This window comes from Neopelma chrysocephalum, unplaced genomic scaffold, assembly GCF_003984885.1.
Source record: "Neopelma chrysocephalum unplaced genomic scaffold, ASM398488v2 Primary Assembly neopelma1_22, whole genome shotgun sequence".
In the NCBI taxonomy this organism is placed as follows: Eukaryota; Metazoa; Chordata; class Aves; order Passeriformes; family Pipridae; genus Neopelma; species Neopelma chrysocephalum.
In genome coordinates, this window is record NW_020897689.1 from 24812025 (window position 1) to 24832793 (window position 20769).

Sequence of the window (20769 nt, forward strand, 5' to 3'; positions counted from 1 at the left end):
GAATGGAGAGAAGGAAAGAATGCTCTCGATGGAGAGGGCAGAGCTATATTCAGTGCATTTTGCTGGATGGGAGACACACCAACCCTAATGACATAACTGTCTCGGCTAGAACTTCTGTTTCTTAGAACCACTCACCTAAAGATGTATTTTTGAAATGTGATGCCAGGAAACTAACTTTCCCTGTGATGAGCTCATAACTGATCTCTTTTAAAAATTCACTGGTGGTAAGCATGCTTTCTGCAAGTGCCCGAGATTGATACTGACCTGGAGAAGAAGGGGAAAAAAGTGAGAGCAAAGCTTAATACAGTGTACTGTCAGTACAACCTTTTCATCCTAGAAATGTGGGCCACCCTGATCTTCAGTCATGGATCTCCACTGCCTTTACCCAGAAGGCTGGGAGAGTAGTCTCAAGTCTACTTCACGAGTGACTGAAGAATTAGTTGCTATAATTTTAGCACGCTCTTTGCAAGCTGTTGCCCATCATTTTGTACACTTGCGTGACAAATGATATGATTCAGGGTAAATATGAAAAAGTAATTATCCCTAGTATGGGAAAAAAAAGTTAAAAAGGGAAAAAATTGGCATTATTGATTTATCTGCCTACAAAGGAAAGATGACTAGGAATTTAAAATCAACATGATAGAAAGGATAAAATGCATGTTCTGTTTTACAGCAGTCTGCAGAAGACTCTGCCACGTAAAATATCACAGCAGTTCCACAAAACAAAGACAAACCAACTGTTTTGTCACTGGGTCACTTCAAGGTATTTTCTAAGGTAATCACACAAAGTCTCAGGCCATTCAAAGAGCAGCGATGAGTAGCATAAATAAATTTTTCTAGATCCTCATGGACATCAGTACTCCAGGTTTTGATAGAGAAACAATAAACTGTGACATTGCAGTGTAACAACACAAAGGAGAACAAAAAGAACAAAAGGGATTTAAAAACTGGATCAATAAATCAAGAAAATTAATTTGGCATCGCAAACAATCTGCGAATATACTCACCTAGTACTACTACACAGAACTCATTTCCTCTTATCTTTGATGCACAAATGGCAACTACATAATCTGGTAGCTTTTGCTGATGTTTCATTTCATTGAGAGACCTCAAGGTCTCAGAGATGCCCTCTGCCAGGGAATTCTGGGTAACAACCACATGCACGAGGTCCCGAGACACGCTAGCGATTAACCTGGCAAGCCAAGGGAGTTGACCTGGTGACACAGAGATACACTGTGCGCTCATTTGCAAGGATCGCTCTCTCAGAGTGAACTCCTGCATAGCTTTCAACATGATCTGCTCAAATTCTTCCCTCAGGGGTATCTGATCAGGACCTACATTGAAAACAAACAAACAGAAGAACAGTACCTCATATCAAAATGTTATTGAACCAGGAATAATCACAGGTCTGTCTTGATCTGAAAAGCTCCTTCAACCACATTTTTTATATTTTTAAAAAACACTCACTACTCAATGGATATCTAACCCCATAGTTTATTCTTGGTTTTTCATTTTAGAAGCCACTCTCTCCCACCTTTGCCTTTTTTTTTAATTAACAATGAAGTATTCCGTCTCACTCATAACTTTCCTACATTCAGAAACTGGTGAGATGAACAAGGGAGTGGGAAAATATATGCCTTTTGCCTGGAACAGAAGGATTAATCCTGCAGCCATATGTTTTTACAGCAGAAAACCCAAATGTTATACTTGTAGGCTAATCACAACCGTGCAGCAGGACAAAGCCTGTCAAGTGGTCTTTGCTTTGGTTTTTCTCATCATGCATACTAATCAACTAAGCATGGTTGCAAATAAACATGTTTAACCCCTTCTTTAGCTAAAGTGAATTCATTTAGCAAATCTTCAGACATCAACATAAAGAAGAATATGCAACTTTAGATCTTTACATTTCCCAGGCTTGGTAAACTATATTGTGAACTTGAATTGGAAAACAGAAATATAAGATATCCAATTTTAGTGTCAGTCCTCCAACTCAATTTCAATTTAATTTTTGTTAGTATAATTTGTCTTATCATAAAAGATACTCAGGAACAGATAAAAACATTCATGAACACAGAGTAAAAAGTAACCATAGCTTAAATTGCTAAGATCTCATATCAGTGCCAAAGGAGGCAACTTCACACTTCAGCAGCTTGTTTTTCTATGACAAAATGGAGCGGGGGTGGGGCTTAAATACCAGAGATATGTGAAATGCTGGTTTTGGTTTTATGTTTTCTTTCAAGGCAGGAAACAGAAAGGTTGTGTGAGAAGCAGGCTGTGGGTAAATAACATAATCTGTAAAAACTGCTGCCTGTTGTCATTTTGCCTTTCTGAGAAGTAACATATGGAAAGTGTCACCATCCGATTATCATAGGATGGTAGGACAACTATAGACTTGTAAATGCAAGGCTGTTTTCATTTTTGATGCAAACTGAAAAATTCTGAAGAGTCCAATTTAACACAGTGTGGACATAATTCTCTCTTTAGAGTTCTCTTTTTAGGAAATATATTTTCTTTTCCCTTCTAAGAAAACATGCATTCTAGGTCTCTGAAGATATTAAAATAGAAAAAAATTAGACGTTTATTGGCAGAGAAAAATGTTCCTCTGCAGAAATGAAGTTTAACTACAACATCTCAACCCCTGAAAATGTGAGGGGAAAGAAATAAAAACAAGCTTGTGCTGATTGAGGGAGGCTACCTAAGAGACAGACTTTTAGACACAAGGGTCCAAGAATATTAAATGAATTCAAGAATGTTAAAATAATTGTACAAGTGATAAGACAGATTCTCTGTATGGAAACACACAGAATTTCCCTCAGATTATTTATATGAGAAAAACTTAAAAACAGTTAGCTATCAGAAAGACACTGATAAGGAAATACTGTGAAATTAGTGAAGTGCTTAATACCACACTTGGGTCATGGCAGTCTTTCTCTACAACTATCCAGAACAATGATGGAACTAATATCAGATAAGATGGAAGACAAAATGATAGATATTGACATTGATTGTGAACAGTTTCTTAAAAAAATATATGTCAAGGTTAAAAAACATTTCTGTCAGAGTTAAAACGAACCTGGAAGCTTCTCTATAGAAATGAGCACACAAATGATAATCTTGACCTCAAAAAACAAAACTGCAAAGCAAACAATCCCATAAAATATTAATATCTGAGTTACATCCAGTTGGTGTCCTATCACAAGTGGTGTTCTCCAGGGCTCAGTGTTTGGGCCAGTCTGTTTAACTGATGGTCTGGACAAGGGGATCAAGTGAGACTAGCTCAATGTGTTAGTGCATAGTGCTAAAAATGCCAAGTTAGCAGTGAATGCCAATGGGCCATTTCCTTAAGAGCTAGACTCAGTGATCCTTGTAGGACCCTTCCAACTCAGAATATTTGTGATTCTGTGTTAGTGCACCCTTAGGCAATTTGTGGGTGACACCAAGTTGCGTGGGAGTGTTGATCTGCTAGAGGGTAGGAAAGCTCTGCAGAGGAGTCTGGACAGGCTGGATCAATGGGCCAAGGCCAACTTGTACGAGGTTCAACAAAGTAAAGTGCCGAGTCCTGCACTTGTGTCACAACAACCCCATGCAGCACTACAGCCTTGGGAAGAGTGGCTGGAAAGCTGCCCAGCAGAAAAGGACCAAGGAGTGCTGGTCGAAAGCAGCTGAACATGAGCCAGCAGTGTTCCGAGGTGGCCAAGAAGGCCAATGGCTTCCTGGCTCGGATCAGAAATAGTGTGGCCAGCAGGACTAGGGTAGTGATTGTCCCCTTGTACTCAGAACTGGTGGGGCTGCACCTCAAATCCTGTGTTCAGTTTTGGGCCCTTCACTACAAGAAGGACACTGAGGTGATGAAGTGGGACCAGAAAAGGGCAACGAAGCTGGTGGAAGGTCTGGAGCACAAGTCTTATGAGGAGCAGCTGAGGGAGCTGAGGTTGTTTAGGCTAGAGAAAAGGAGGGTCTCTACAACTACCTGAAAGGAGGTTGTAGCCAGGTGGGGGTTGGTCTCTTTTCCCAGATAACAAGTGACAGGACAAATGCAGAAGGCCTCAAGTTGTGCCAGGGGAGGTTTATGCTGGATATTAGGAAAAATTTTTTCACGGAAAGAGTGGTCAGGCATTGGAACAAGCTGCCCAGGGAAGCGGTTGAGTCACCATCCCTGGAGGTGTTTAAAAGACATGTGGATGTGGCACTTCGGGCCATGGTTTAGTGGTGAATTTGGCAGTGCTGGGTTAACAGTCAGACTCACTGATCTTAAAGTTTTTTCAGCCTAAGTTATTCTGTGCTGCTATGATTCTGTCCTATGATTCTGCACAGTTTAGGTCAACATATTGAAGCATCATCCATTTCTGGATGACACACATTTCTGCATAGACAAACTTCACAGTTCATCCCACAGAGACTACTCCTCCAACCACTTCAGACCAGGAGAATTCCTGGAATAAGCTCTTACTTTGAGTGTCTGACCATCCCTTCCACTGAAGACAGAGGCTTGTTCTTGCCTTGAGTCTCGGTGTACATTTAGATATTAAAACTACAAAAAACCTCTGGGTTTTTGACTATACGACACGTATAGTCAAAGTGATTCAAATGTGCCACAACAAGAGAGGAGGGAGAATGATTTTGTAATTCTACACAGGTGATATAACTGAAGGTCCAGAAATTTCCTGAAAAACCAAAACACAGACCTTAGCACCGCATAGACTGCGTTTGTAGAAATGGTGGTGCAATAGTAAAAAGCTGATGATTACAACTGATAAAATGTAACCCATACTGCAAACATGGACATTTTGATGATTAAAAAAAGCTTGAGAATACTTCGCCATGAATGCTGCCAAAGATAACAAATGTGAAATCCAAATAAGTCCAGGAGGCAGACTAAGAAAACCACTAAAATTAAACACATCTTTTTATCTTTTATTACTTATTCCTTTATCACAGTCAATGGAATTTATTTATAGAAATGGTATGGCTTGCAATCACAGCTTTAACTGCATATCGTCTTCATAAAAGGTTTAAAGCATCAGAAATGCATTTATTTTGTTTGCTTTGATTTGTAATATTATCATGAGTTGCTCAGCTGATTTCTGAAAACACAACAGCATCATCCTACAATAATGTTGTCACAATTTTACATGAAAAATGAAAGGAATTCTCAGCTATGTCTTTTTTTCAAAAAAGGAGCATTTTCACAAATAATATTATTATGATCTCTGATCACAGTCATCTGCAAACATATTTCGTAGAAGTAGTGAGATCTGAAAAAATTAGGCAAGACTATCTTTCATCCTTTTGCCTGCTTTTTTATCTTTGCCTTTATCTTACTCTTTCGCAATATACTCTGGAAAGAAACCCAAATATTTTAGTCCTATTTTCTCAAGAAAAAAAAGAGGCTCACATGAATAAATGTTAATTTACGTGTGTATTGGTCTCTTCTTCTCATCAAAAACTTTTGAAGCTGGCTGCCCTCCAATCATCTTTAATCTGCTTAGATGTAACAAAATGGGACAAAGGCTACAGTTCAGTACAGCTGTCACAGTTCCAACAGTTTGAAGTTTACAGCAATATTCAAACCAGCAACATGTTTTCATCCCCATGCTCTGCAGAATGTTTTTACTTTTCTCCTCATTAGGTCCTTTCATCTTACAGTGCTGGCACCCATTTCCACATTAGGTCAAATGAAAAACTATTCAGCTTTGCACAGTTAAGAATGAAAGCCAAATGAAACACCTGCTAATAAGGGAACTGCTTTATGCTGAAGGCATAGTGCTCACTAGACACAGCTCAGCTTCAGAAGCTTTGCATGAAGCCTGCTCTAGTTTGCAGCAAGTATAGACTTGCTGCATCCATCTAAGGTTAGACTTGCTCATGGAATGTGGTTCACTGACTCATAAGTTTCAATAAATAGTTTGTTTTTAATTGGACATGCTATATCAGTTTGCTACATGCTCCTCTGAAGGAAATTTGCAAGCTGCCTGTATCAACCCAGAGCTGTGTGAAGCAGCTGGTTTAAACATGCAGGCACTACAAATAGAGACTGAAACCTCAAATTAGAGATTTAAGCCCACTGAGAGAAGAGCAACAGAAAAACATTCAGTCTGCAAAAAATAAAGAAACCCTCTGTCAGTTCTAACATGGCATCCACTGGACTATTGAGACAGAGAATGATAAATAAAACTATCATGTCACTTAGAGAGTAGTACAACATAGAACATGGCTTCCTTCCTGTCTGTTACAGTACTGCAGCAAAGCATAAAAACTCATGGGTGAAACTTGCACAGAGCACATTTGTTCCCCAAATTGTAAGGTTATCACCAGTTGTGCTGCTTTTGAAACATCTGCATATTTCATACCATTAGCTATTACAGATGCAGCATGCTCTTCACAAAAGTCATTTCACAGTCCTCCATGGTAAGTAGCATCTTTTTAAATACAAAAGTTAAGACTGAGACTGCCATGGAAGTTTCTCAACACTATCCTGCATTATTAACTTCTAAAACCTTACTGTTACCACTGCTCTTTTTACTTTAAGGTAGGGGAAAATGTCTGGGCCTGCAATAAGAAAAAGAAAATGTGGTTTGCTGGTTTGCTCTCAAACTTGCAAAGAGTCCATTTGAAAAACATTTACAAGAACGAGATATTCACTGAATCACTTGCCTTAGTCTGAATAACAAATGTGGTTTTCATGTAAACAGTGCTGTCACCAAAACAATGACAACGATCACACATCTGCCAGCATTTGTCACAAAACTGAATAAAACCGACCGAGTGTCCTTAGAAGGGGCTGTGATAACTGATGGTTTGATACCCTAAGCAAATGAGTTATCTGCATTGCAAATCCATTTCACAAAGGTGACCTGGTCAATCCCCATATGGAGAGCAGAAGCAGTATCAGCCTTTAAATTCACTTTGCTTCTTCGATCTGAGGAACAAAGCAGCAAAGTCACACACGCTAGATGGAGCCACTTAACCTCTTCCAGCCACGAAAGTAGCCAGAAAATTGGCCCTGAAGGGGACAGAAAGACGGTATGGAGAATAAAAGGACTATTACAAATAAAACCAAGTGCTTATGACAAATTGCTTACCTAGTTGGACAAGATACTGAATAGTTAGAAGTATCATATTCTCCACACTTAGAAGCTGACTGCTGGACAAACCCAAGAGATCCAAATCCTTGTTTTCCAGCTGTGGAATCTTATAGCAGTTCACCAGCAAGGGACTTACAACAATATCACCAACATTCCCATAGAAATAAGGTAAAGTGCCATAACCTATGAAAAAAGAAACAAAAAAGCCCCCAGAACTTCACAAAATTTACCGCTGTATGAAATCTTGCACAATGTCGCATTTCCGAACTTTTCCTTAATGTTGTCTGGCAAAACATATTGCATCAATGGCTGTTCTTGGCATTATAATTGCTTATAAAATAAATGAGGTAGGCCAAGGATTCTTTACTGTCTTTTACAACAAGTGATCACATAGATTGCAAGAACCAACACTAACTGCATGCCAGCAGGATAATAATTATTGTTATCTCAATACAGATGAGAATATTATCTGTTTGGGTCTTACTCTGACCTTTAAATACAGATTCTCCATAATATAGTGTTCAAAGAAGAAAAATCAATGAAAGCAAAAGTACATTGATCTTAACATTATAGAAGCAGCATAAGTCACATTAGCATTGATTCAGCCACTGTGGTATTGCTGTGATTGATTTCACTTTTTTGCCGTCTTTCCATTCTGTTTTCATAAACAGGTTAAACAAACATCAACAACTAAACATGCTATTCTGTAAGGTAGAGCACATGGGCACAGGCTAACTCGTCTTTTCCTTCAAAATGTTTTTCATTTAAAAAAAAAATTTCCACAGAGATTTTGCCAAATCCATCCATTTGGGTACATCTGGTTCTGTACTATTAATAGGACACTGTTTTTCAGGGCCACTAACATTTAGCCTAACTGAGGACTTACTGGCAGCTCTCCAAGAGCCTAAGGGCTGCATTCAATTTGCACTTAAGCTGATGGCTGCAGGCACCCTCATCTTTAATAAGGAAGTGTTTCTCTAAAAACCATTAGAGCACCATGCTAGAGCTTTAAAATCAGCTTCCAGAAAACAACACTAAGCAAAACAAACCAGAAGTGTAACCCCATCCTTGACAAATTTACTAGTGTAGATGGCCCCGTTAATTCTCCAGGAATTGTGTGTATTAGAATTATCTGTGCAAGTGAGGACTTGGAGAACTTCTCCATTTCTTCAGGAATGCTAAATTTTTCCATGGACTGTATTGATAAGCATGTTCTCTTAACACTGAAGCTACTTTATACAACCACCTGTACTATACTGGACCTAGAAGAAATGTAGAGCAAAGAAAAAAAAAAATCACTCACCAAAATTTTTTTACATAGTATACCCATATAGTTCAGGTTGAAAGGAATACTGGCATTACAAATCATACTTTTAAAGTAAAACCAACGTCTTTCTAAGGGTTAAAAATGTACTTTATACAGCTAAAGGATTTTAAAAGCCTGAAGCCTGCTGTTATCTCAATTGCTTACAAGAAGTATGTACTATAAATGACAAAAGTTAGTATGATTTATTTCTGTTTAGTCAGTCCAAATCAATTTTCTAGTTCTCACGTAAAATCCTGAGACTTCAAGATCTGGACTATAAATGCTGCAGGAAATATTTACTTGGTTTATAAGTTGTTTATACCGGAAAGCTATTTTCATTACTTGGAAATATTTCTATTCTTGAATTTTACAAAAATTTTATTTGTATAAAACCTTGATTTGGCCAGTGGTTCTGCACAGATTTGACCTAGTTGTGACCTGTTTGCAAATCAGGTCTCCAGAAATCACCTGACTCTCAGTTTTAAATGTTGAGTAACTAAAGAAAACTATCTGTGACAAACTGACTTTGTATTGTACTGAATGTCAGAACCAACAAAAAGGAATTTGAAAAACCCCTTTCTCCTAAGGAGTGTGTATTAGTACAAAATGCAGCATCTCATCCATAGTGTAAGACTTACCTATCAGAATCACTGGTCTAACTCCTGAGTTATTCAGCAGGTTTTCAGGAACTATTACAGTCTCCCCTGCTGGGATGGGTTGAGGCTGTAAAATTCCAGTTAACACGGATTGAGGAACTGGGACTGACAAAAGAGGCTCTATAAAATAAAGAAAAGAGAAACTTCCATTACTAAAAGGCTCATACTGTGATTTGGCCGTATGAACAAATAAGAAAAAAATTACCACAAATCACTAACTGTAATAAAATTCAAATGGTCTCTGCATTTCCTGCTATAGTTTTAAGTAATTTAAATTAAGAGCCTATATCCTCCTGTATCCCCATTCCTAAAATAAAACTTTTTCTGACCACTGTATTGTTGGTGAGAATGAGAGAGGAAAACACAGGTTTGAATATGCATCTTTAAACAAAGCCAGGTACTAAACCAAAAGGGCACCTCTAAGATGTAGGTCACCCCTCAATACTGTCTCTCAATAAGGGGGAAGAAACCGCTCCGAATTCTGACCTGGAATATATGTAGATAAGGAAAGTAAAAACAAAATCTCAAAGCTGTCCTTAGATAGTTGCTACAAGAATAAAAATCAGGCTTTACTCACAAAAGAGCATGAGCAGGTTTCATAAGTAAAAAGAAACAAAGTGCAAGAATTTCGTAATCTCTAATCAGGTTTCAGAGTAAGGCCTGCTTCACAAATTTCTCAGGCTTCATTTGGTGGTGTTTTCAAACAATGCCATCAACAGAAAAGCATCAAAGGCAGAATGACTGAATGCATATGTTTTACCAGGGGAACTTGTTTATCCAGCAGAAAAAAAAACACTGCTAAAAACTCATGGAAAATGGAGTACACAACAGAGGTAGAAGGTTAGTGGAGACAAACTCAAGAAAAAGGAGGAGATTGCCTTATATCATGTATTTGCAGCAGGTTTCTGAAGCTAGAAACTGATAAAAGCTGTGATTTGAGGTGTTCAGGTAGACAGGCCTGCACTACAATGTAATCCTTCTTCCTATGATGAATATCTCTGAAAACAATTCCGAAATATCTCAAAACCAAGCTCTACAAAGCAGAGTTAAAAATACATTGTGCATCTTGGCTCTTTTATTTCCTTGGATATTTTTTCTCTCACTCTATAGAGGGAAGAATAAGTAACTGTTTAAGCCCTTTTACAAAGTGTGCTGAATCTCACAACTGAAAAGTACTCAAATAATGAACAGTTTTATTAGCAATTATGTATAAAGAGGTACCAACATGGATATTGGTGAGTACCTGTAATTAATTCTATTTCATGTCATGATGTTATATACCACTCCTACAGCTTTTCCATGCACAACAAACATTTGGTTTCACTTTGTGCTGTTAAATGAAGAGGACCTAGTGGACATCAGTGTCCTTTGCTGGGGCAAAATTATATAAAGCTGTTTTTCCTGTGCAGAAACAGAGTGTACAATTTCTGTAGCATGCCACACCAGACTGAGACATAACATTCAAGGTGAAGGCTAATGAAAATCCTTGAAACATATTCATATATCCATACACCTGTACAGTTTTAGAACAACTGAATTACAGTTGGGGAACTTTGGATTTTTTTTTAGCCTTGGATTTTAATAATATTATTTGCATCTTCCTTTCCTCTCTCTCCCCCAATAGTTTTACTTTCCCTGTGTCCCATCTTAGATTACAACAAGGACCAGGCAATATGTGTGCTTTTCTGGGGCATCTGAAAATCTCTCCATGGTGCCCTTAACTACTTCAAGTTCAGTTATGTTTGCCGTGCAACACTTGAAATGCAGCAGAGTGTTACTTGTCTGGCTGAGAACACGTTTTAACAAATGACATCTGAGTATTATTCAAGTTTTACCTGTTCTCGTTGAAGGTCGAATTGTAGGAACAGGTACTGCTAAACCAGAAGGTGGGACTGGGGACCCAGGAGACCATCCCCGGTGACGTTTCTTTGGTGGTCCAGTACTGGACATTGATGCTGGAAGGAAAGCAGAAACTTAAACTAAACCCCATCCTCCCGAATGACCAAATTCCAGTCCATATTTCCATTTCACGTTGGTGTTGAGTTGGAGTCACATCACAGACCACCAGAGGTTCATACCTAGATTTACACAAAGCCAGACTATGATGTGAAAAATATTGTTACCTGTGTTAAAAATTCCAGCATTATCATTAATGGTCATGCCAAAAAGCAAATGCATCTGTAATGACTGAATGGTAGGAACAGATACGATGGGAAGAAGAACAAAATCACAAATTTCAGGCTCAACATCCAATGCAGCTTAGAATAAAAGAACAGAGAGGTTTTCTTTACCTTGGTCTCCAGCTGCACAGCCAGGACTTGGAGATGTCGAGTGAGGCATTGGCCGGGAGACTGTAGAACTCAATACGTTATTTCTTCCTCCATTAGCGTTTCCATTAGCAACATCAGTGGCACGCAGTGAAAGAGGAGCTGAGTATAATAAAATACAGAGAGTGCATGGCTTGAGACAATCTTGAAAACAAACAAAATAATACAGCCACACGCAGACACAAAAGAACAGGGCACGATGCATGACTGAAAGAAACATACTCCAGGGAAAGCATGAAGCACACTTGGCAGAGAAACATTTGGGGGCAGGCTGAAAAATCCTAGCCCTGAGACGGGGTGTGCAGATTTCTCGGTGAGGAGGATAGGTGGGGAAAATAAAAAAATCCAAAACAAACCCCACCAAAATTAAATAGGACATTACACGCACAAAAAAATTATTGGGAAGTTCATGATACATTTCTTTTAGACACTGAAAATTTAAAAAAATACACATCACAAATTCAGTTTGTAAAGATTTTTAAGCCACTTTCGTGTACCTTTTTTCCCCCAGTCATCTACATGGAGTGTGTTACATAACAGGGCTCTCATCTGATGCTTTTGCAAAGGAGAGTATGCAGGGAAGACAGGGCAGTTTGCTGTAAGTATACATGGTCTGAGCATTGCTGAGGCAAACCGTGCTTAATTTTGCTACCTCTGCCTAAGACGATCCTCCAGTCCCAGCAAGGACTGGCAGGACCCTCTACATCCAGGCCTTGAAATGAAACTATAACAACAGAGGATCACAAGAAGTTACCTTCTCTCATCTGAGCTCCTTCTCACTCTTTTTCAGAACCTACTTTTTGCAGAAGAAAAAAAAATACAATAAACTGCATAGAGCAGACATGGACCCCCTTGCTGCTATCTGCCAGTTCCACAAGGATTTAGCTCCCAGGAGCATATTCCAGGAGCAACACCAGGAGACGATGTAGCAGCTTGCTGATGTCAGCTGCAACAGGAAGTGTTAGAGATGTGGGTATTTGGCTTAAAACAATGCCACATGGAACTCTCCAGCTGCAAACATCCAAATAAATTTGGGCACAAGATTCTCAGGTTGCCAGTTACAAAACATGAATAACCTCACTTGCCCATTGTAGCTCCCATTTGTACTCTGACTAAACAATTCAGTATGGACAGATATGGGGGACACGAGTCAGTTACAGAAGTGGTTGAAATGGTGGGAAGAATTTTCAGCGCAAAATAAATTCACTTACACAGGTATGGAGGGGAAAAGGGTATTTTAGACAAAGAGTGATTCATTAGATACAACATAATATTATGTACCATACAATGTATATTGTATTAAATTGCAGATGTAATACATCACGTATAAAATGTAATGCTCATGTGCATATATAAACCAAATAAATTGATATATTTTCTTATTCAAGCATACTGCCCTGTAATAAATGTGATGATTTTTTCTTTCATTCCTTAAAGGGCTAACCAGTTAAAGTAAAAAACAATCAGAATATCACAACAGTGTCAGCGAGGGATTTAGTTGCCACAGTTGAATGTTCTAATTCATTAAACACAAAATACAGAAATAAGTAATTAGAACAGCAGAGATATTAAAACTTCTTTAAATGAGATTAAATTCCACTAAATGTATGTTGAAGAACTACAGCTGTTAGAAATGTAGAACTACACACAGCTCTCAATTACTAAGGCAAGAATCAGTGTGATATCAAGAGGTAAAATTTATGCTCTCTTACACGTCTTAGGAAGTGCAAAGAGGGATATCACATGCACCCTTACCAGAATGCCAAATCTGAAAGCCAAGGTGTGGCTCAGGTTTGGGGACAGTAATAACTGCAAAAATGTCTGTGCCGAAGACTACAAGAATATGAGAGTTCTAAAAGATGCTAGTGAATGTTTTCCTTTCTCTTTTCCACCAAAAAGATGACACTCTCCTTTCTTGACTGTTAAGCTGATAATTCCCTTGTCTCTCTCTGTGGAAGGCAAAGCCATACCTGCATTAAATGTCTTTCCTACAAGCTGAACTGACAGAGCTAGAGGTTTCACAATGTTCTTGTTCCGGGATTGGTCTTGTGTTCCACTTAAGTTAACAGCAGAAGATGATTTTGCCGGACTGAATACTGAAGAATCTGAGAATAGAAGTTGTTCAATTAATTATGAAAAATTATATACACACATATATATAAAATTTATTATATACACATGAGCAGTCGTATGCATTTATCTAAACTGATCTCTGTATGTAATGCAAACAACTTTTTTACACTCCTAAGAAATTACTATGTATTGCTATCTTTTAGGAGTTGTAACAAACATTTAACTGGGTGTTTACATAGAATCTTATAATCTACTGAACTCATGATTGATCTCTTCCACAATGTTTTTCATTCATTTTGCTCCTCCAAATAACCCTGTGGGATAGGCGAGTAAACACACTTATCCCATGTTTCACATGAGAAAGCTAAGACAAAGAGCTTATGTAACTTGCCACCAGCAAGCACAGAGAAAAAGCACTGGAATAAGTTGCCCTAAAGAGGTTATGGAATCTCCATCACCTGATATTTTCAAGAACAAGCTACTGCATCTGTCAGACATAGCTGAGCTTGACATGGGGAAGAAAAAACCCAGATCCAAAACCACAGCCTCCTTAAAGCACTACTTTCTATAAAGCTATGAAAAGTGTATGCCCACTTATAAATCTGGCTAAAAATGAAGGGTATCTGAGCCCAAACACCTTGCATGAATTAACAAATGACAACTCCTTAGAGTACTTTACCAAGGCTAAGAATTATAAACCTTATTTTATAGAAGAATAAACTGAAGAACAAACAAATTTTAATACTTGTCCAGTATAAACCCATAAATCAGAACTGATTCCAAACCTCTCAGCATGCAGGCCACTACTTTAACATCAAGCATTTCATATCCGCAATTTACTTCAAGAAAATTTTGACATTCAGATGCTGATACACTGACAAATCCAAATTTTTATAACTGGAGCTAAAGAATATTAACTCAGCATCTGTCCAGAAAGTAGTTTGCAACAACTATGCAACATAGGCTAAGTTCACCTACAGAAGTCCTAGTAAAACAGCCAGCTAAAGAAAGCAGAAGACAAAGGCCAACTTGATCTGCCAAATACATTCAACCTCAGGCCATACAACATCTGGGGAAGGAGGGTGGGGAGGAAGGTCTGCTTTGCCAGACAGAGTAACTGAGATGAGGAACAAACACAGAAGCCTCTGCTGCTGCTCCACCACCAGAAAATCTTGTCCATGTTCACAGGAAACATGCTGAGTGGCTAACAAAATAGACCACCAGGTCAGGAGCTTTGGAGGAAAACACTGGTCTATCATGAAATATGAGGTAGCAAATAAGTAGTGTTAAAGTCGTGGGGTTTTTCCTATCTCTGGTTCTAATATGTTTTCTTGAAATTTTATCTATGAGTGCAGATGTGACTGGTATATGTTTAAACACCACACCGGTACCTAAACAGGACTTGTAGTCCTACCAGTTATTAAAATTCTTCATCTCTCTGTTGTAAAACCTTGCTTCTAGTTGCTTGACACCCTTTTAACACCTGAATTGAAGTTTTCACTCTCACGTGTCTGCCTAAAACTGAATTTTTGTTACTGTGTGCCCATAACTGTCTACCTACAGGTATCTTCTAGATACCTTGTTCGCTTACAAGGGCAGAAACCAGAAATATTTACACAACTTTTTAAGGAAGAAAGGGGTATGAGTTGACAATGAACTGAATTTCAGAAAACAACCTGCTAATGAGAAGTGCTGTTTTAAAACAACCAAGAAGCAAACTCAAGTACAAAGAGCTATGCAGACCCTAGCAGTGAAAAAGTCAGACCTCCTCCATCATAGGTGACACGTGTCACAATTCATGCCACTGAAAAAAAGGTGCTCTTCCCCCTTCTCCAGGACACTGGGGATTCATGTTTATGTAATGTAGCATTATCTTCACTAGAAGATAACAGTAGAAGGAGATGAAAAGATTGTGACAATCATGACCTGAGTACAAACAGTGACACACAGAAACACCAAGCAGCTGAAAATCGCAGGGAGTGATAAGGAGAAAGCAGTATATAAAAGGTGTATCTATTAACTTGGCAGGTACAATAGATGACAAAGTTGTGTAAATATTAGATTACTTGTAGTTTCAAATAAATAGGTTCTCATGCATCTGCACAGTTCTCATGCCAGGATCTGGAAGCCAAGGGATCATGCAATGAAATGCAGACGTGTTTAAACAACACTCTCATTTAATTTTAACCAAAGTCTAAAGCATATAGCTTCCTAAACAGAGACACCTGGGGAAAGGGCCTATGAACATACTAATTAGTCATTACAATTTAATAAGAATGTTCAGCTTTTGTTTGTTATTCCTTTTAACATACTTTCTAAGTGGAAAAAGTATTTTAACTATATTAATTTATATCTGCATTTCATACTCCTCTAGAGAAATAAATGTTCTGGGACATACATATCAATTAACAGGAAGTTTTTTCCTGTTTTTAATTTTTCAAGAAATAGTACAAACAGACACAAAAACATACAACAGCATAGATGAAGCTGCAATAAAGCAATGAGGAAAAAAAAGCTCAAAGAAAAGCACCTTGGCTATTCACAATAAATAAATATATACACGAAATTAAGATGCTGCTTCTTTGTCAATGTCTATTTGATTTTATAGTTTCTCCTTGTTTAACTATATGATGAAGAGCTTTCTAGAATAGTTGTGAGACACGTTAGCTCATATAACACAAAACCACTGTATGTGTACAGGGAAATTGCTGTTGTAAGTACACTTTTGTGTGTAATAAAATTTAATAAAGAAATAAGCAAGTAAATAAACTAAAATCTGCTCCCCTAGCCCCAAAAGATTATTTTCCTTCTCAAGATAAACAGCCTAGTCTACATACTAAGTAAACACCTCCTTATAAACGTGTAATTCAAGTTTTTTTAAGAGCCACAAAAAAATTAATAAAAGAAACACAGGGAGGCACAGAATCAAATAAATTAATCAAAATATCATCTGATACTTTTAAACCAACAGTTGTTATGAGGACTAACCTAACCTTCAGCCTCACCTGGTCTTAATCTTTCCCAAAGCAAATTTTGAAAGGCATCGCCCCCACTGTAATCTACACATGGTTTGAGGTAAATACCCAGTTGTTTACAGCATCCCTGAACCACCAATATCTGAGGTAACTTACCACCCCCAATGGTTATCTTTACAGCACTTTCAGCTCCTACCTGTCTGAGTGAACCCTGATTTGTATCCATTAGCTGATCCACCCTCTGGGGTCGTGGACGGTGACACCGAAGAATTTGGTTTAGCAGAGAGGCTAGCAGCAGATGATTGCCTGCTTCTACATTCTGCAAACGAAGCAGCTACAGTACATATTAACAAGGCCTGCCTTCCAGTTCTAGCAAAGTTCAGCAACGCAGTGGCAAAAGGTGACAAAATGTTAGAAGCGTACACACAGCACGTACAACAAACAGCGGCAAATGGCAGCATTCAATGAAAATAGGGATCTCGCAGTTTAGTCAACTTTGTCTTCTAATTAAGAAAACTTCCCTGGGGGCCACTCAGAGGGCCAAACAAATACAGACCAGATGCTGCAAAACGGCAAGAGCCCTCATTTTGCAGCTTCCAAGAGATTTGAAAGGTATTGGAGATGTCCCAGGAAACACTCAGCGACTTCGGTGGCACAACCTGTATACGAACTGTCATATGTTGCCCTTTAAAAGGAGAAATTGTGCTGAAACCCAGATTCCTAGTAGGTCTCCACAAACCTTCAGGGAGATCTCAGTGCAGTGAGTGTCTATCTGTATAAAAACTGAATTGGAGGAGGAGAAAGTCACCTTGAAAATCACACATTAATCCATTTTTAAAGTTGAGACCTAATCAGGTTTTGTTTGAAGAGAAGGGGGTGTTTAAAAGCATTTCTCTTCTTCTAATTAGACCTATAATGGAAGTAACAGGTGAAAGGTTACCAGATGGATGATAGCAATATGTGGATAGAACCTATCAAAATAATGCCCATGAGGCTGATTCTAGGTTGATTTTCCAAACCTTCATGGGACCTCAGAACAATTGGGATTAGCATATGACCAAAAGTGAAACCAGTATCTGCTTCTCCCACATATGCATTACTCCTGACTGCACTTACCAGGACTCCAACTGCAAAAGTAAAATAAGGTTTTCTTTTTCTGTATTTGGAATTCACTACCAAATTAAATATTTATGTCATTTTTGTGAAAAATGCAGTTGAAAAACCACATCCACTCTAAAGCAGTAGTAAATTATACTTGTAACAGAGAAAAGAAGCTGAAGGCAGGCTCCCTTTGAACCACTAACTGATCCAAACTATAATCACTCATACAGCTTGGTGATAACCATCTCTTTCTGGTGTCATGCTGCTATTCACATGAGGATGTGACTCTTCAGATGTCTGTCAGTCCTGTGGAGTTTCTCCTCTCCTCACATTAACCTTTTTTGGAACAACAGGGAACAGATCAAACTCTGTCTTTACTGAGTGAGACCACAGCTGAGAAAGTCAGGAGTCTGCCTACAAACCAGCTTAGCAGACAACAAGTAGGTAAACCATTCTCTCCTTGAGTCTTTTCATGGCTCTAACTCCAAATACCTACATCCTCCAATAAGAGACCCCACAGCTACCTTGCCTTGGGGTCACAAATGTATGTAATCTCTTTAGCACGTGACAATATTGCACAGGCTGCTCTGGTAGAGGGTAAGCCCAAGTGTAAAACACTGTAAATGGCAGGAGTATGCAAGTCTTTTCTTTCCCTGAGATCAGTGACCTGAACTTTCTTAATCTTATGGCATGCTACTTATCCTCAGGCATTAGACAGATTGAATTGCACCTGCTAAGATGAATATCAGTGGAAAACCAATGTTGCAGCTCTGGCTGTGAGTCACCTTGCTTCAGGCACATAAAAGAATCATCTGATTGAATAACTTTATTTATTCTACAAAGATGACTACATATCCTAAGACAGGCAAATGTAGGGCTCCCATTGAAAGTATGGGAGATGGAAGAAGAACTTTTACAATTGCATGGCTACTATTAAGACTTAAATAAACCTTTTTGGCAAAATCCAGACTTCAGTGAAAACAGGGAGAATTTTTCCTTCAGCAGTTAGTTTTGAATGCACACATTTTCAACAGCAACTTTCAGTTTTTCATTCAACATCACACCAATAATATAAAAAAAATCCCTAATTGAATGGGTGCCTTTATTACCTTTCCAGCAAATAAGGGGTCCCTTTGACAGTACGCCTTGGGAGCTTCTTACTAGGTAGTACTTTAAGTGCTTCTGCTTTTTTGGCTGAGTAGTCAATTTCAGGTTGATATGATTGGAAAATTCCGTGAAGTACCGAAATCCTCTTTCTCCACAGCCTATACAATTCCCGGAAAATCCTGGAAGAGTGAAGCAGAAGATTACATACAGATTAAATGTCTTGTACTATCTGCTAGGCCATTTAACCTACCTGCACATCTAGTTCAAAGTGACTGGAGGCCTTCAGTCAGACAGCTGCTGTAGACACCCTGCACAGCACATGTGTGTCAGCAAGAGGCCAAAGAGAGCCAGATTTTAGTCTTAGTTTTTCTGAAAATCCTCCATCTTTCTGGGGCATACTGACTTATGCCAGAATCCTACCACAAATTTTCCACTCCACACAGTGCAGAGAAGAATAATTACTTGGCAAGGGGAGAGCTATGATGCCAGGCTAGGAAACTTCCATGCTTCCATGAGGATAAAAAAATAGACATTTTTTCTACATTAAAAAACAATGGGTTCCAAACTGCATGCATGTGTCTCAAAACAGTGGCTAATCCATAGCAGCAACTTCATGTGACTGAAATCAACCTCTAATAAATTTTCTCTGAGACTCCTTACACAAAGCATTTTCCAAGTAAGTTGGACCTCACATCTTATAAAAGTCTTAAAAGCAATCATTTGGTGTCAAGATTTTCATAGCTAAAGTTAGGAGTGCTTCAGAATAGTTTTAAAAACATACGACCTCCCCTGAAAGTAACAAATTTAGCAACAAAGGCAGAAGACTGCTTTTCTGCTGTGTTTCCAAGATGGTTTCACAGAAAGGGGTGCAATTTTAAGTTAAGGTCTGGAGGATAAAATTCAGACTAAGCATTCTAAGCATCCTTGTTTTTCAGTGCCATTCACAGCTATGTTAATAGGAATGTTGCATATAGAGGGCACCAGTCTAAAATTTCATAGAACAAAGCACAGGGCATATTCTGAAATGGGTCTGCCTTAAAACCTTTGTTGTTTGAATCAGCCCTCTATTATCTAATGCTGAACAATTAAACTCCTCTGGCTTACTTGCCATTCTACTCATCTCTGAATTTCTTTCAACCCTTAATGAAGAAATATTCTCTCTGAAACATCAATAATGATTTATAATAGTACTAGCAGATTAGATTCCCTCATAAAAATGCTTTAGTTTTGTTTGTTTGGGGTTCTTTTCCATTTACGAAGCAGTTCAAGATCTGTAACAGAATCAGTTTTTTATCCTCACTACTATCATTATTTCCATAGGGCCAAGCACCTTGGAGAACACTGGTTCCTACACTCACCTGTCAGCCACGTTCATTGTTTTATGAAAAAGATATTCAGTGTTTTTGACAAAATGCATTTTCCATAAAACTCTCATTAATTAGGCAACTGTTTTTTGCCTTACTAGGCTTCATTATCATCTTGGATGAGGGTGCCAAGAAGCAGCTTTCTTCATCCTGTTTCTCCTTGGACTGAATCATTCTTTCCCTTCTCCCTTGCAACTCACGGGAGCTACTAGTGCATCTCCATAGTTGTCAGAAATAATTATCAGGGTCTCACAGAGCTACTGAGTCAGTTCTTTGCTCACAGATACCAGTTACAAAAGCCTAGAGGCATTTAAATACATAACATCAGCAATGCCAGAGGTGTAAGTCACTAGGCTCATTATCAAATTATACCAGAGATGATAGGTAGATAAAAAGCTGGGGCATGGGGAAGGTACCAACAAAGAAAGTAGTACCACATTTAACCAGACTAAACACCATCTACCAGTCTATCAGGTAGTTCTTATTGATCAACTCCCAACACTTCCCCTACTCAGGAGAGAAGCTCCTCTGAATCCTGGAAGTATACACCAGAGTACCCCATGATCCCTTATGGAGTACCCTTATGGAGCAGATCATCCTAAGTGCAATCACACAGCACCTATAGGATGGACAAGGGATCAGACCCAGCCAGCACAGGTTTAGGAAGGGCAGGTCTTGTCTGACCAACCTGATCTCCTTTTATGACCCGCCTGATGGATGAGGGGAAGGCTGTGGATGTGGTCTATCTGGACTTCAGCAAAGCCTTTGACACCAT

General features: G+C 38.6%; 1 protein-coding gene across 11 annotated transcripts in view; it reads right to left on the reverse strand.

The window, feature by feature from the left end:
* Positions 1 to 20769, reverse strand: part of GREB1L (GREB1 like retinoic acid receptor coactivator) — a 137519-nt gene that overhangs the window by 32425 nt on the left and 84325 nt on the right. For 5 of the 11 annotated variants that reach the window (XM_027675395.1, XM_027675414.1, XM_027675377.1 and 2 more), the window contains 9 exons: positions 18633 to 18809; positions 16619 to 16756; positions 13345 to 13479; positions 11339 to 11476; positions 10883 to 11002; positions 9030 to 9167; positions 7083 to 7268; positions 1008 to 1334; positions 136 to 264 (listed from right to left, as the gene is read on the reverse strand). In XM_027675395.1, the coding sequence (XP_027531196.1) occupies positions 136 to 264; positions 1008 to 1334; positions 7083 to 7268; positions 9030 to 9167; positions 10883 to 11002; positions 11339 to 11476; positions 13345 to 13479; positions 16619 to 16756; positions 18633 to 18809 (1488 nt within the window). The remainder of the gene's footprint in view (positions 1 to 135; positions 265 to 1007; positions 1335 to 7082; positions 7269 to 9029; positions 9168 to 10882; positions 11003 to 11338; positions 11477 to 13344; positions 13480 to 16618; positions 16757 to 18632; positions 18810 to 20769) is intronic. The other 6 variants (XM_027675464.1, XM_027675438.1, XM_027675430.1 and 3 more) reach the window with 2 other exon arrangements.